Genomic DNA, 17,693 nt, shown 5'->3' on the forward strand with positions numbered 1-17,693 from the left:
CACACCTCAGCTTCTCCCCTGACCAGATCAAGATGTCCTTTCTCTCCCAAATACAAGACAAAAGCTCTTCTTTAAACACAGAAACACAGATATGGGGTAGAGGTGGGAGAGGGGTTGCTTACACCACCAGCAAACCAAAAAAACAAAAAACAAGAGGGGGTTGGTGGATTCAAACTGCCAACCTTTTGTTTATGCAGCCTGAGCTCTTAATCACTGGCACCACTAGGACATCACCAGCGAGCAGCCAAAAATGTCCTACATGTTAAAAATATTTTCTACAAATCTTCGGAGTCCCTGTAAGTACTAAATAATGTATGCCAGTAATAATAGTTAAAATGTAGTGGATACTTCTGGAGTGTTGACACCTTTACATTTAACCTACAAAACAGCCGTATGAGCTGGGTATTATCATTATCTCCGCTTTACAGGTTTAAAAAAGTAGAAAACAGAGTGGTAAATTGTCCACTTTTCCACGGCCACAAAGCCAGTAAGTAGTGGCACCAGGATTTGCCCCCCCCACCCCCCCGCGTGGCTCTTCCAAAGTAGGTTTTAAAGAGCCAGGTAACCACCTAGCCCAACTCTTCGCACTTTAATATTGCTCTATAAATAACGGTCCCCTTCCTCTCTCTTGGAAACCCTGCTGGCACAGTAGTTAAGCGCTATGGCTGCTTAACCAAGAAGTCAGCAGTTCGAATCCACCAGGCGCTCTTTGGAAGCCCTATGGGGCAGTTCTATTCTAGGAGTTGGAATCGACTGGATGGCAACCGGTTTTTTTTTTTTTCTTAAGGGACCCAATCTAATTCCAGAGGGGCTCCTTACATAAAGGAAAATGACATGCAAACTGGAACTCTCCTTCGACAAATACTGTCTCTTCCCACCTCACTTCACCTGACATCTCAGGCAAAGTCAAGGCAGGCTGTCAGAGAGGGCACAGAGGTTACCACTTTTTTTTTTTTTTTTAAGCCCTTAGCAGGTAAGAGTGCAAATAGGCTTTGCAAACAGACAAAGCATAGCATTGCTTCTGACCGAAGATATTTGTTTGCTTAGTCTGACTCAGGTTTCCAGAGCCTAGGAGAACAAACACAAACCCTTCCCGGGCCCTCTAGAAATTCCGGGCGGCCACTTTCAATCTGGTGAACAACACTCTGCCCTGGCTTCTTGCAGGATACACAGCAGCAGCGCGGTACTGTGACAGGCGGCGACAAACTGGAACGAGAGAGACTGAAATACACACGGAGCCCAGTCTAAAACAGTATCAAACCCACTGAGTCGATTCCGACTCACAGCGACCCTATAGGACAGAGTAAAACTGCCCTGTAGGGTTTCCAAGGAGCCGCTGGTGGATTTGAACTGCCGACCTTTTGGTTAGCAGGCGAGCTCTTAACCACTGCACCACCAGTCAAGTTGACTTTTCTGGGTAGGGAGTGGGGGAAGCGGGGCCCAATTCCCGCCTCGGGAGAGAGCGCGGCACTGGGTCCATCCTCCTACTCCCCGGGAAGCTGCGAATCCGCCCGGCGGAGCTGAGCCCCGCGGGAAAAGCAGAAAAGGGCCACTGCCGCTTTAAATGACTCAGGAAGTGAAAGGGGGCCTACTGACAGTGATAAGGAATGTAGCGCCGGGGCGGCGCGGGGTCGCCGACCGCCAGGATCTTGCCGGGGGCCGCGGGAGTCCGAGCCGCTGCGTCGCGCCGGCGCCTCGGGGCGCGGGGAGGCGGCGGGGCGCCGCCCCGCGCCGGAAGTGCCCGGGACGACAGAGGAAGCGCAGCGGCGCGCGGAGCAGGCCTAGCCGGCGGGAAGGCCGCTTGCTCCTCGGTCCCGACCCGCTGCCGGGAGCAGGCAGCGGTAGCCGCGTCAGGCCTTGCTCTGAGGCACGGCGCGGCCCGGACGGGCGTTGATTTCCCGGGGAGTGACCTCGTGGGGAGGAGAAAGTGAGGAGGCCGCGCGAAGGCGCTGAGCTTGGAGGCCTTGGGGCCTTGGTCGCGTCCCAGCACCCACATGGCCTCGGGAGTGGGCGCGGCCTTCGAGGAGCTGCCTCACGACGGCACGTGTGACGAGTGCGAGCCCGACGAGGCTCCAGGGGCAGAGGAAGTGTGCAGAGAATGCGGCTTCTGCTACTGTCTCCGCCACGCCGAGGCGCACAAGCAGAAGTTCCTCAGTCACCACCTGGCAGAGTACATCCATGGCGCTGGGGCCTGGCCCTCGGGAGCCACGGGGGAGGGCCAAGGGCAGGACAAAGTTGAAGCCAAGGTGGAGAATGAGACAGAGATAGAGAGCGAAGCTGGGGAAGAGAGTGAGTCTGAGGAAGAAAGTGAATCAGAGGAGAGCGAGACGGAGGAAGAGAGTGAGGATGAGAGCGATGAGGAGAGTGAAGAAGACAGCGAGGAAGAAATGGAGGATGAGCAAGAAAGTGAGGCAGAGGAAGACAACCAGGAAGAAGGAGAGTCTGAGGCTGAGGGAGAAACTGAGGCAGAGAGTGAATTCGACCCAGAAATAGAAATGGAAGCAGAGAGAGTGGCCAAGAGAAAGTGTCCGGACCATGGGCTAGATTTGAGCACCTATTGTCAGGAAGATAGGCAGCTCATCTGTGTCCTGTGTCCAGTCATTGGGGCTCATCAGGGCCACCAACTCTCCACCCTAGACGAAGCCTTCGAAGAACTAAGAGTAAGTATTGGACATTCAGAACACAGGCCTACATTCGTTTTTACCTGCCCCTAAAAAGCTATTCAGCTTGTTGGGGAGCAGTGTTTATCCACTTTTGTTTTTTGCTCGTTTGAACACCTTGGAGAATAAGATGGGAAAGCTCTGGATCCTCACCCAAGAAAAAGGCATGTATATTCAAAATCTAGTGTGCAGTTGGTGGAAAGTTAAAAGCCTTTGGTCTGTGGATCCCAGATAAAACATTTCTTCGAAGCTTAAAAACCAGCTGCCAGTGGAGTTGATTTTGACTCCTGGTGACCGCGTGTGTGTCAGTAGAACTGTGTGCTCCACAGGATTTTCAGTGGCTAATTTTTGGGAAGCAGATTACTAGGCTTTTCTTTTGAGGCGCCTCTTGGGAGTTTGGGCCTAACTTAAACCATTTCCCACCGCTTCACCATTGCTTAGAGTTGTACCTTGACTTAGCGTTCTGGAGAAGGCAACTTCTTTACTTACATGAATACATGGGAAACTGATTTTGCCAAATGAATCCAAGCAGGTAGTGTCTCAATAGTGAAATGCAGGGCTTCTAACCTGTTTGTCCTGGTGCAAACTCCTGGTGAGGATTTGCATTTCTAACAAGTTCCCTGTTGAGGATTTGTGTTCTAACAAGTTGCCAGGAAGTTATACATAAGAATCACCTGGGGATCTTGTTAAACTTTAGATTCCTGTCTAGTATATCTGGGGTGGAAATGAACCCTTTTGAAGCCCTGAGTGAAAGACTCCCTAAGATAGTGGTTTTGAAAATAACTTCATGTGTGCCGTGAGTTCATTTTGGGTGCTTCATGTTTGAAACTAGATAGGAAAGGAGGCTGAGAAGGTGGAGGCCAAATTGGGATGCGGTGAGGGGCTCCGATGTCCTCCATCTTTTGCAAGAGGGCAGAGCCTTTGTCTTTCTTGAACCATACTGCTTTCCTAGAACAGCATTTGGCAAGTGATAGACACTTAGTAAATATTTGTTGGATGAATGAATTGCAAATTATTTGCCTTTTATTTACATTGCGATGTCTACAAGTAGAGAGGCTGCTGGAGATGAAAGTTTGAGAGGGCCAAACAGTTCATTATGGGATCAGCTCTTTAGTGAATGTTTTCTGTTAAGACTTACTCTCCTTAGCAACCTTACAGTCGTTGGAACTGGGATAACAAATACTTCGATAATGATGGCCCCCTGTATTAAGGTTTTTCCTTTTATATTCTTGTATTTTATGTAAAATACACATTCAGAAAGTATGCAAAAACATATGCACAGTCTAATGATTAGTTTTAAGGAATAGAACATTACTAGCGACACTGATGTCTGCCCCACCCCATACCTCTCTCCAGTTATCATCTCCATTCCCCATAGGTAACCATCATCCCGACTTTCATGGTGATAATTTTCTTGCTTATCTTTATAATTTTACCACATACTGTGCACTTCTAGACTTTTTTGAGCTTGACGTGATTGGTATATTGTATGCCTTCCTTAGGGTTTTGCTTCATTTTCTCCACATTGTGTTTAGGAGATGCATCTAGGGGGTGGCTGTGATTTGTTCATTTTCACTGATGTATAGAATCCATTTTATGAATATGCCACAATTTACCTATTCATGGTAGGTCAACATTCGATTTGTTTCCAAGTTCTGGAGCTATTACAAACAATGTTGGTATAAACAGTCTTGTTCAAGTCTCGGTGCATATTAACATACATGTTTATGGAACATAAACCTAGGAGTGCATCTGCTAGGTCAGAGGCTATACACATCTCCAGTAGTACTAAATGTTGCCAACTGTTTTCCCAAGTAGTTGTACCAATTTATGTTACTATCAAGAGTTCATCAGAGTTCCTGTTGCTCTGTACTCTGACCAACACACGAGCTTTCTGTTACTCTGTATCTTCACCAACACTTGCTGTTGCAGAGTTTTAAATTGTCAGTCTTGTGGACCTGCAGTGGTATTTTACTGTGGTTTTAATTTGCATTTCTCTAGCTACCAATGACTTTAGTATATTTTGTGTTTCCTTTTTTATGACGTGCCCATCAGGTCTTCTGCTCATTTTTCTATTGGGTTGTTTATGTTTTTTCTCATTAATTTATAGAAGCTTTTTTATATATTTGGTTTTGACTTCTCTGTTGGTTGTATTGGTTGCAAATATCTTCTTTAACTCTGTGATTTTCTCTTCTTTCCTCCCTCCCTATCTTTTTCTCTCCCTTCCTCCCTCTCTCGGTCTCTTTCTTCTTCTCTCTCTCTGTAGCATCTTCCTTTTTCCCTCCCTCCCTTAATGGTTAGTGCTTCTTGTGTCTTCTGTCCCTTGTCCCTGATTTTTGTGTAACGGAGGTAGGGGTTCAATTTCATTTTCCCCCGTAAGAATAACCAATTATCTAGCAGCATTTATTCTTACAGTATCCAGCCAAAATAATTGTTCTCCACTGTTACTTAGGTTAATTCTTTTCTTCCCTACCTCCTTGAATGTAGTTCTGTTATTCACTTTAAATACAGTTAGATTTATTTGTTAGAGTTTATATTACATTTTGGGTTCCTCTACATCCTGGTGACTTTGTTTTATTTCTAGTTGTGATATATGCGGGGTATGTGAAATATTACTATGGTTCTGACAGAAACACACATTTTCACAGAGAGCGAGACAGTGACAGTTAAATAGCTAAATGGGACACTAACTTATTACATGTGATGTGTTGTATTTCTATTCTAGTCTGTTCTAAAAATTTGAGTTCTCCCACTAAATTGATTTCCTGATATACTAATGGGTCATGTCCTGTGGTTTGAAAAGTACCTGTGTAGAAAATCTGTGTGGCAGCTCACACTGAGATCACCTGAAGGAAAGGTGGAGCTTTATATGGTGGCAAAGGGAGAAGTCCCTGGAGAAGGACATCATGCTTGACAGAGTATAGGGTCAGCGGAAAAGAGGAAGACCCTCAATGAGGTGGATTGACGTAGTAGTTGCAACAGTGAGCTCAAGCATAACAACGATTGTAAGGATGGCTCAGGACCGGGCAGTGTTCCGTTCTGTTGTGCATAGGGTCGCTATGAGTCGGAACCGACCTGACGGCACCTAACAGCAACAAAGGGAGAAGTAGTTGGCAGAATTCAGTAAGTGCTTATTGAGCACCTTCTGAGTTCTTATCATGGCTTTTCTATGGACCCCTTTCCCTAGAGTGTGCCTTTAAGATGGGTACTTGAGGAGAAGAACATTTGATTCAGTGATATTGGGAACAGCTGCATAGGGGAGCCAGTGAGGGGGACAGGTAGGAGTGGTTGGGAGGATATAGGCATATGCCCAGAACAGCTGGGACTCCAGAGGGACTGGAGGTGAAGAGATGCCAGGCTGTAACCCTTGTGGTCAGTGGCTCTGGCTCTCTCATCTATCCATAAGGAGAAGATCTAGTGGGGAGGCAAGAGGTTGAAGGTCTGCTGTAATGTACCTCTTTATAGTTTTTCTTTCTTATTTTTGCCTGAAAGGATTCGGGCACTTTCTAATAAAACCGTGAAGCACCGACTACACAGTGCTTCACTTGGCATCTTATTAGTTTGTACAGAATATGATAAAAACTAAAATTAAGATAAAGGATATGGCTTGGTGTCACTAATTCAAGCCACCCCTAAATGGTTCTATGGAAAATTTATGCGAGAGCAACAGTTCTGGGGTTCCTCCATTCTTAGCCTTGCTAGAAGCTTAGAGAGCATGACAGTGCTCTCATAGTAGTATTTCACATACCAGGAAAGGTTTCTTGGAGGAAGTGGTATTTGAAGTGGGCCTTCAAGGACAGATAGGATTTTACTACGGGAAGATACGGGCTGTTAGGTACCCCTCCTCTGTGTTCCCATACCAACAGCCTGTGTACATTTATTGTGTTACTGGATGTTGTTTTTAGGTGTCATTGAGTCAGTTCTGACTCATAGCAACCCCATGAGTATTACTAAATACATATGCGTGTTAGTAAATACGGTATACTGTATTGATGTTATCTTTTTCCATGTCCGTGTCTCCTGTGGGTTGTGTACTCTTCAAGGACTAGGACTATATTTATTCATCTTTGTATTCCCAGCACCTAGCACAGTGCCTGCTAGTTAGTAGAGGTACATGAAATATTTGGTAAATATATAATGTGGAGTATAATAATTTTATCTACTCTAAGGGAACTTTGAAAAACTGTGAAAATGGCATGGCGGAGGCATTCGACCTCCTCTAGCTTCACGAGGGGAAGAAGAGGGAATCATCATCAGCATCAGCAGCCCAAAGCTGAGTGCTGTGAGGCCAGGCGGAGGTCAGACATACCTCCTCTCTCCAACCTTTCCACCAGTTCTGACAACGACTGCTCCTCCCACTGCACTCTCTACTTCTCTGCTGGGTTCAGTAATTCATTGCAGTGGCCACAGAGTTCACAGACCATACTCACAGTTAAGGGGTTTATTAGGGAAGGAACAAGTTACATTTCAGGATCAGGAACAACTCAGGATGCAGTTCTTGATCAGGACTGCTGCTTCTCACCCTCTGCTGCAGGGCCCTGCTCAGGGCCTTCTCCAGCAAGTGTTAAAACTCTTAGCTTGGTGAGTCGGTAGGCCCCACTGCAGCCGTCTCGCGCTGATCTCCTCGCTCCTGGCGTCTGCAGCACCAGGTAACAGATCCTCTGCTCCTCCTCTGGTATCTCCCTTTAAGCCTAGTAGAGTGCAAAACCGACCAATCCCCTCGTTAGGGTTCCATACACCTTATTTGCATGGTCCCACCCCCACAAGTGTACCGTAAACCTTATTTACATTATTAGCAAGCTTTCCAGTTCCCTTGTGGGCCACGAGTACTTCATTTGCTTGGTGCCACTCAGTCATTTGGTGGGACTTACAAAGATCATGACTAGAATGGCCATATTAAGTAATTCACCGTATCGCAAACTGAAAAAAACAGTATTGCATAGTGGTTACATTAAGGTTGGAGTCCTTTGGTTGTGCAATTGGTGAGGCACTCAACTACTAGCTGAATGGTTGGCAGTTGTAACCCACCAAAAGGTGCCTCAGAAGACAGGCCTGGCGATCTGCTCCTGAAAGATCACAGCCTTGAAAACCCTCTGTAACAGTTCTACTCTGCACATACGGGGTTGCCATGAGTCGGCATCAATTTTTTGGCAACTAACAGCAGCAGCATAAGTTCAGCTGCGTTTAAAATAATAAAATAATTTGGAAAAATTTGAAATAACAGCAACTCAGATAAGGTAGATATTTATTTCTCTTTCATATATGAGAAATCTGGGTGCAGACAATCTAAGGTTGGTGTGGAGGAACCACAAAGTTGTCGGAAATCCAGTCTCTTTCCAGCTCTCCTCTGACATCCTTAGAGTATAGTCCTTGTTCTGGACCAGATGACAGCTGGAGGTCCAGCCAGTACATCTTAAAGGAATTTTCTAGAAGTTGCACATATTGCTGCTTATATTTCATTGGTCAGAATTCAGTCATAGGGCCTTATAGAGCTGCAAGGAAATAGTCTTTTCCCCAGGCTATTGTGTGTCTAGCTAAAAGCTGGAGTTCTGTTGCTAAGAAAAATGGGAAAATGAGTATTAAAGGATCAATCAGTCTTAACCCCAGTTGCCTTTGCAATTATGGATTTAAGTACTGGCTATGCTACATACTAGTTATGTCATTTTGGGTAATTCATTCAGCCTCTCTGAGTCTTGGTTTCCTTATCTCCACCGTGGACGTAAAAATTGTTTCTCTTCACAGCATTTTGGTGAGGAACAAACAAGATTTTAGAGGTAAAGAGCTTAGCACAGTGGTGGGAATATAATAAGCCCTCAGTAATTGGTGGCTCTTAATATTATTTCCATTACAGAACCATCTAAGGTTCTGTTCTGAGTTCAGTACTTAGATAAGCCTGACAGCAGCAGAAGTTCTGGACACCAAAATTCTTTGGGGGAAACTCTTCAGCCTCCTCTCCTTCTGCCTCCTCTATTCTGGGGGGTAGATAGGCTGGTGAAAAACTTGTCTTCAGAGAAGAGGCTCCTGTATTTCAGTGTCCCGCTGGTGCCATATGCACTACCTAACCAAAACACAGCTGGTAAGTCTAATTTTAGGTTCACAAGTCTTGCTGGTTGTCCTCTTAAAATTCTATTTCCATCAGAAATGTGGGAAATTTTTTTAGAAGCAGAGGGGAGGCAGGGGCAGTACACCCTTTACTTTCTGCTTAGAAATAACCTCCCTCTAGTTTCTTTCCAGTAGGCAGTCATGGGGAGAGGTGTGGGGATATTTTGGCACCCCACTGTTCTCCTCTCTGTGCTTTGTTTTATGTGAACCCTGGCAGAGTGTAACCTGTGTTGAGTGGTAGATTCTGATTTCATGTGTATGAAGAATGGAAATGCTAACCCATGTCTGAGGTTATAAAACTAAGGAAGTCTAAAAAACAACCAAAACCCAGTGCCGTCGAGTCAACTGAAAGAAAGTCTAGAAGCTGGTATTTGCTGTTGAATTTTGAGGTTCTTTCCAAAGATGAGAACAATAACAAAGCTACTATCACCTATTGAGTGGTTTGAGGTCAGGTGCTTTTCATACATGATTTCTTTTGATCCTTGTCTTAGTTTCTTAATGCTCCTACAACAGAAATAACCACAAGTGGCTATTTTTAATGAATAGAAATTTTTCTTACAGAAGGTTAGAAGTTCTAATTCAGGGCACCAGCTCTAGGGAAAGGCTCTAGAGGAAGGTCCTTACCTTTTTTTCAGCTTCTGTTGTTTGGTTCCTTAGTGATCTTCATGTGGCATGGCATCTATCTTCCCCCATCTGTGTTTCCTTGTTTCTTGTTTCATCTGCCCTTTTAGTATCTTTAAAGTGATTGGTTTAAGACACACCCTATGCTGATATGCCTTTATTAACGTAAAGAAAACTCTATTCCCAAATGGGAATACATCCACAGGTATAGGGGTTAGGATTTATGACACATATTTTGAGGGGACACAATTCAATCCATAACAATCCTCAGTACAACCCCACAATGTTGTTGTTGCTGTTAGGTGCTGTTGAATCAGTTCCAACTCATAGTGACTCTGTGTACAACAGAACAAAATGCTGCCTGGTCCTGTGCCATGCTCTTGATTGTTGTTATTCATGAGCCCATTGTTGCAGCCGCTGTGTCAGTCCATCTGCATGAGGTCTTTGTCTTTTTTGCTGACTGTCTACTTTACCAAGAATAATGTCCTTCCCTAGAGACTGGGCCCTCCTGATACATGTCCAAAATATGTGAGACGAAATCTCGCCTTCCTTGTTTCTAAGGAGCGTTCCGACCATACTTCTTCCAAGACTAATGTGTATATTCTTCTAGCAGTCCGTGGTATATTCAGTATTCTTCTCCAGCACAATAATTCAAAGCATCAGTTCTTCTTGGATCTTCCCTATTCATTGTCCAGCTTTCACACACGTATTAGGCGATTGAAAGCACCAATGCTTGGGTCAGGCGCACCTTAGTCTTTAAAATGACTTCTTGGCTTCTTGACACGTTATAAAGAGGTCTTTTGCAATACATTTGCCCAAAGCAATGCATTGTTTGATTTCTTGACTGCTGCTTCCATGGGTGTTGATTGTGGATCCAGGTAAAAAGAAATCTTTGACAACTGTAGTATTTTCTGTGTTTGTCATGATGTTGCTTATTAGTCCAGTTGTGAAGATTTTTGTTTTCTTTTTATGTGGAGGTATAATCCGTACTGAAGGCTGTAGTCTTTGATGATCATCAGTAAGTGCTTCAAGTTGTCTTCGCTTTCAGTAAGCAAGGTTGTGTCATCTGCGTTTCGAAGGTTGTTAATGAGTCTTCGTCCAATCCTGAGGCTGTGTTATTCTTCGTATAGTCCACCTTCTCTGATTATTTGTTCAGCGCACCGATTGAATAAGTGTGGTGAAAGGATACAACTCTGACACACACCTTTCTTGATTTTAAACCATGTAGTATCCCCTTGTTCTGTTCAAACAACTGCCTCATGGTCTATGTACAGGTTCCTCATGAGGGCAATTAAGTGCTCTGGAATTTCCATTCTTCACAGTGTTATCAATAATTTGCTATGATCCATGCAGTCAGATGCCTTTGCATAGTCACTAAAACACAGGTAAACATCTTTCTGGTATTCTCTGCTTTCAGCCAAGATACATCTGAAATTAATAGTGATATCCCTCATTCCATGTCCTTTTCTGAATCTGGCTTGAATTTCTGGCAGTTCCCTGTCAGTATACTGCTACAGCTGCTTTTGAATGATCTTCAGCAAAGCTTTACTTGTGTGTGATATTAATGATATTGTTTGATAATTTCTGCATTGTTTTAAATCACATTTCTTTGGGATGGATACAAATATGGATCTCTTCCAGTTGGTTGGCTAGATAGCTGTTTTCCAAATTTCTTGGCGTAGATGAGTGAGCACCTCCAGTGCTGCATCTGTTCGTTGAAAGATCTCAGCTGGTATTATGTCAATTGCTGGAGCCTTGTTTTTCGTCAGTGTCTTCGGTGCATCTTGTACTTCTTCCTTCACTACCATCAGTTCTTGATCATGTGCTACCTCCTGAAATGGAGGAATGTCGACAAATTCTTTGGTACAGTGATTCGGTGTATTTTTTCTATCTTCTTTTGATGCTTCCTGCATCGTTTAATATTTTCTCCCTAGAATGCTTCAGTATTGCAACTCGAGGCTTGAATTTTTTCCTTCAGTTCTTTCAGCTTGAGAAATGCCAAGCATGTTCTTCTCTTTTGGTTTTCTATCTCCAGATCTTTGCACATTTCGTTATTATACTTTGTCTTCTCGAGTTGCCCTTTGAAATCTTCTGTTCAGCCCTTTTACTTTATCATTTCTTTCTTTTTCTTTAGCTATCCTATGTTCAAGAGCAAGTTTCAGAGTCTCTTCTGACATCCGTCTTGGTCTTTTCTTTCTTTCCTGTCTTTTTAATGACTTCTAGCTTTATGTATGATGTCCCTGATGTCATTCCACAACTTGTCTGGTGTTCAGCTGTTAGTGTTCAATGCATCAACTCTATTACTGAAATGGTCTCAAAATTCAGGTGGGATATTCTAAAGGTCACACTTTGGCTCTCGTGGACTTGTTCTGATTTTCTTCAACTTGACCTTGTATATGGGAAATTGATGGTCTGTTCCACAGTCGGCCCCTGGCCTTGTTCTGATTGATGGTATTGAGCTTTTCCATCATCTCTTTCCACAGATATAGTTTAATTGGTTCCTGTGTGTTCCATCTGGAAATCCACATGTACAGTCACCATTTATATTGTTGAAAAAAGGTATTCGTAAGGAGGAAGTAGTCTTGCAAAATTCTGTCGTGATCTTTAGCATCATTTCTATCACCAAGACCGTATTTTCCAACTACACATCCTTCTCTGTTTCCAACTTTAGTATTCCAATTGCCAGTAATTATCAATGCATCTTGATTGCATGTTTGATCAATTTCAGACTGCAGAAGTTGGTAAAAATCTTCAGTTTCTTTTTCCTTGACCTTCGTGGTTGGTCTGTAAATTCGAATGATAGTTGTATTATCTGGTCTTCCTTGTAGGCATATGGATGTTATCCTATCACTGACAGTGTTATACTTCGGGATAGTCTTGAAAATTCTTTTTGAAGATGAATGCAATGCCGTTCCTCTTCAATATCATTCTCAGCATAATAGACCATATTATTGCCCCTACGAGCCTATCAGTTTGTCATACTGTGATGGCTTGCGTGTAGCTGTGACACTGGAAGTTATGCCACCAGTATTTCAAGTTTCAGCAGGGTCATTGTTGGTGGGCAGGTTTCAGCTGAGCTTCCAGACTAAGACAGACTAGGAAGAAGGACCTGGTGGTCTATTTCTGAAACAGTTAGCCAGTGAAAACCGTATGAACAGCAGCGGAACATTGTCTGATATAGTGCTGGACCATGAGTCCCTCAGGCAGGAAGGCTTTCAAAAGACGACTGGGGAAGAGCTGCCTCCTCAAAGTAGAGTCAACCTTAATGACATGGATGGAAACGCCACAATAGGCCGTGCTATTGTGAGTCCCATTTTATAGATAGGAAACATACTCAAAGAGGTTGAGTTTTTCCAGAGGTCACCCAGTAAATGGAACACCAGTGTACCTATTGCCTCTACTCTCTATCCCATTGTCTGTATCCCATTTTGCTTCTACTCTTATTTGATAATTCCCACTTGTATTTAAGCTTTCTAAGTCGTTGTGGTGCGATTAATTAATTTTGTGTGTGGACTTCCTAGCCATGGTCTTGTGACCCTTACCTAGGTGATTGTGTAATAGGGTAATTGTGGCCTACCAAGGGGATTGGTCAGTTTTGCCTTAAAACGCAGCCAGTTCCAATCCAGACATAAATCCGTTCACATGTAAGCAGTTGATATTTGACAAAGGCCCCAAAGCAGTTAAATGGGGAAAAGAAAGTCTTTTTAACAAATGGTGCTGGCATAACTGAATATCCATCTGCCAAACAATGAAACAAAACCCATATCTCACTCCATGCACAAAAACGAGCTCAAAATGGATCAAAGACCTAAATATAAAATCTAAAATGATAAAGATCATGGAAGAAAAAATAGGGACAATGTTAGGAGCCCTGATACATGGCATAAACAGTATACAAAACATTACTAACAATGCAGAAGAAAAAGTAGGTAATTAGGAGCTCCTAAAAATCAAACATCTATGCTCATCCAAAGACTTCACCAAAAGAGTAAAAAGATTACCTACAGACTGGGAGAAAGTTTTTAGTTATAACATTTTGGATCAGCATCTGATCTCTAAAATCTACACAATACTGCAAAAACTCAACTACAAAAAGACAAATAACCCAATTAAAAAATGGGCAAAAGGTATGAACAGACACTTCACTAAAGAAGACATTCAGGTAATTAACACATACATGAGGAAATGCTCACGATCATTAGCCGTTAGAGAAACGCAAATCAAAACTACAATCAGATTTCATCTCACTCTAACAAGGCTGGCATTAATCCAAAAAACACAAAACAATAAATGTGGGAGAGGCTGTGGAGAGATTGGAACGCTTATACACTGCTGATGGGAATGTAAAATGGTACAACCACTTTGGAAATTGATTTGGTGCTTCCTTAAAAAGCTAGAAATAGAACTACCATACGATCCAGCAATCGTACTCCTTGGAATATATCCTAAGAAATAAGAGCCTTTATACAAACAAATATATGCACACCCATATTCACTGCAGCACTGTTTACAATAGCAAAAAGATGGAAGCAACCAAGGTGTCCATCAGTGGATGAATGGATAAATAAATTATGGCATATTCACACAGTGGAATACTACGCATCGATAAAGAACAATGATGAAATCTGTGAAACATTTCATAGCATAGAGGAATCTGGAAGGCATTATGTCGAGTGAAATTAGTCAGTTGCAAAAAGATAAATATTGTATAAGACCACTATTATAAGAACTCAAGAAATAGTTTAAACAGAGAAGAAAATATTCTTTGATGGTTATGAGAAGGGGGAGGGAGGGAAGATGGGAGGGGATATTCACTAATTAGATAGTAGATAAGAACTACTTCAGGTGATGGGAAAGACAACACACAATACAGGCGAGGTCAGCACAACTGGACTAAACCAAAAGCAAAGAAGTTTCCTGAACAAACTGAATGCTTTGAAGGCCAACGTAGCAGGGGTAGGGTTTGGGGACCATGGTTTCAGGGGACATCTACGTCAATTGGCATAATAAAATCTATTAAGAAAACATTCTGCATCCCACTTTGGAGAGTGGTGCCTGGGGTCTTAAACGTTAGCAAGCAGCAATCTAAGATGCATCAGTTGGTCTCAACCCACCTGGATTAAAGGAGAATGAAAAACACCAAGGACACAAGGTAATTACGAGCCCAAGAGACAGAAGGGACCACATAAACCAGAGACTACATCAGCCTGAGACCAGAAGAGCTAGATGGTGCCCGGCTACAACCAGTGACTGCCCTGATAGGGAACACAACAGAGAATCCCTGAGGGAGCAGGAGAGCAGTGGGCTGCAGACCTCAAATTCTTGTGAGAAGACCAGACTTAATGGCCTGACTGGCTCTAGAAGGACCCCGGTGGTCATGGCCCCCAGACCTTCTCTTGGCCCAGGACAGGAACCATTCCTATAGCCAACTCTTCAGACATGGATTCGACTGGACAATGGGTTGGAGAGGGATGCGATGAGGAGTGAGCTTCTTGGATCAGGTAGACACTTGAGACTATGTTGACATGTCCTCCCTGGAGGGGAGATGAGAGGGTAGAGGGGGTTAGAAGCTGGCAAAATGGACACGAAAAGAGTGGAGGGAGAGAGCAGAGTGTCTCATTAGGGAAAGAACAATTGGGAGTATGTAGCAAGGTTTATATAAGAGAGACTGACTTGATTTGTAAACTTTGACTTAAAGCACACACACACACAAAACCAATTCCAGAGCAGAGAGGAGAGATCTGGCAGTAGGAGATGGCCCACTGGGCTTCCCGGCCCAAGGAGAGAGAAAGCTGAGTGCCTCTGAGCAGAGACTGAAGGGTAGGGTGAGGTGTGCCTGTGAGCACTGCTAGGAAGAGGCCATCCTCATGGAAGAACTATATCCTGGGTGCTCCTGAGCCTGAATTGTGACTGGTGCTTCGGTAATAAACCCCATAATTGTGAGTATGGTCTGTGAGTTCTTCGTGGCCATTGCAGTGAATTATCAAACACAGTAGAGAGTGCTGTGGGAGGAGATGGTCAGTGTCAGAATTGGTAAAGATGGCAGAGAGAGGAGGCATGTCTGACTCCCACCTCATAGGAATCAGCCAGTGGACTGTTGATCTTGATTCTCTTTCCCCCTGGTGAAATTGGAGGACAGACACCGCCCCCATGCTGATTTTACAGTTGTACTGACAAGTTCTCTGATATTTAGTATCTGTATGGAGGTATTTATAGATAAATACTTTGTAAATACCGTAAAACTGTTCTTTCCCTCCTTGCTGAAGTTTCTTCTTAGATATTTTACACAGTATTTTGATCACTAACAACCTGTTTTTTTCACTTTTTTCTACTTAGCACTTCTCTGGACTCAGTGCCTGATACTTAGTCACTAAATGGTGGATATTATTATTCAGTTTATAATAACAAGAATAACAGCAGCAATAATATCTAAAATTTATTGAGCACTTAGTGTATGCCACGTTCTACACTGTGAACTTTCTATAGCATTTATAACTATTTGGAATATTATGTATTATTTAACTTGCTTTCTGCCTGTCTTGCCCGTAGAATGTAAATTCCATGAGACCAAAGTCTTAGAATTGTTCTTAGGTTCATTATCTCATGTAATTTTTACAATTCTCTGACGTGTGGTGTTTATGTTTATATATTGTTTGAAATCAGTGGCATGATGCTTTTTCCTTTGACCTATACATTTATTCAACATGTATCTGTTGAAGGGTTAAAATTTGTCAGGTAAAGTATTTTGGGCAGGAGGGAACCTGACAACAATTTTATGACTTTGGTCTCGTGGAGTTTATATTCTATGGGCAAGACAATAAGTAAGTTGAATAATAAATAATATTTCAAATAGCGATAAGTGCTAGGAGTAAACAAATTAGGAGAAGGAGATAGAGAGTGACTGAAGTGGGAGAATGAGAGAAAGCCTCTTTTAAGATCTGAGGACTGTTTTTTGTTTAAATAATTTTTATTGTACTTTAAGTGAAAGTTTACAAATCAAGTCAGTCTCTCACTTATAAATTTATATACACCTTATTACAGACTCCCGATTACTCTCCCCCTAATGAGACAGCCCACTCCCTCCTTCCAGTCTCTCTTTTCGTGACCATTTTGCCAGCTTCTGACCCCCTTTACCCTCCCATCTCCCCTCTAGATAGGAGGTGCCAACATAGTCTCAAGTGTCCACCTGATAGAAGTAGCTCACTCCTCATCAGCATCTCACTCCAACCCATTGTCCAATCCAATCCTTGTCTGATGAGTTGGCTTTGGGAATGGTTTCTGTCCTGGGCCTACAGAAGGTTTGGGGACCATGACCGCCGGGGTCCTTCTAGTCTCAGTCAGACCATTAAGTCTGGTCTTCTTATGAGAATATGGGGTCTGCACTGCTGTTCTCCTGCTCCCTCAGGGGTTCTCTGTTGTGTTCTCTGTCAGGGCAGTCATCGGTTGTGGCCGGGCACAATCTAGTTCTTCTGATGTCTGGCTGATGTAGTCTCTAGTTCATGTAGCCCTTTCTGTCTCTTGGGCTCGTAATTACCTTGTGTCCTTGGTGTTCTTCATTCTCCTTTGATCCAGATGGGTTGAGACTCATCCATACATCTTAGATGGCCACTTGCTAGCATTTAAGGCCCCAGATGCCACCCTCCAAAGTGGGATGCAGAATGTTTTCTTAATAGATTTTATTTTGCCAATTAACTTAGATGTCCCTTGAAACCATGATCCCCAAACCCCTGCCTCTGCTTTGCTGACCTTTGAAGCACTCAGTTTATTCAGGAAACTTCTTTGCTTTTGGTTTAGTCCAGTTGTGCTGACCTCCTCTGTATTGAGAGTTGTCCTTCGCTTCACCTGAAGTGGTTCTTATCTGCTGTCTAATTAGTGAATCCCCCACGTGTCTGTCAGCTTGTCATACTGTGGGGGCTTGTGTATTGCTGTGATGCTGGAAGCTGTGCCACCAGTATTTAGATACCAGCAGGGTCACCTATAGAGAACAGGTTTCAGCTGAGCTTCTAGACTAGGACAGACTAGGAAGAAGGACCCCGCAGTCTACTTCTGAAAAGCATTAGCCAGTGAAAACCTTATGAAGAGCAGCAGAACATCGTCTGATACAGTGATGGAAGATGAGCCCCCCACATTGGAAGGCGCTCAGAAGATGACTGGGAAAGAGCTGCCTCGTCAAAGTAGAGTTGACCTTAATGACGTGGATGGAGTAAAGTTTTTGGGACCTTCATTTGCTGATGTGGCACGACTCAAAATGAGAAGAAACAGCTGCAAACACCCATTAATAATCGGAACCTGGAATGTACGAAGTATGAA

The 17,693-nt window shown here is 43.4% G+C and overlaps 1 protein-coding gene across 6 annotated transcripts in view; it reads left to right on the plus strand.

Annotated features, from left to right (window-relative positions):
* The first annotated feature begins 1,977 nt into the window (after window positions 1-1,977).
* Window positions 1,978-17,693, plus strand: part of TRIM44 (tripartite motif containing 44) — a 213,925-nt gene continuing 198,209 nt past the window's right edge. For all 6 annotated transcript variants that reach the window (XM_049889415.1, XM_049889417.1, XM_049889416.1 and 3 more), the window contains exon 1: window positions 1,978-2,660. In XM_049889415.1, coding sequence (XP_049745372.1) covers window positions 1,995-2,660 — 666 coding nt within the window. In that variant the 5' untranslated portion in view covers window positions 1,978-1,994. The remainder of the gene's footprint in view (window positions 2,661-17,693) is intronic.

The sequence above is a fragment of the Elephas maximus genome, chromosome 7 (genome assembly GCF_024166365.1).
Source record: "Elephas maximus indicus isolate mEleMax1 chromosome 7, mEleMax1 primary haplotype, whole genome shotgun sequence".
NCBI classification, from domain to species: Eukaryota; Metazoa; Chordata; class Mammalia; order Proboscidea; family Elephantidae; genus Elephas; species Elephas maximus.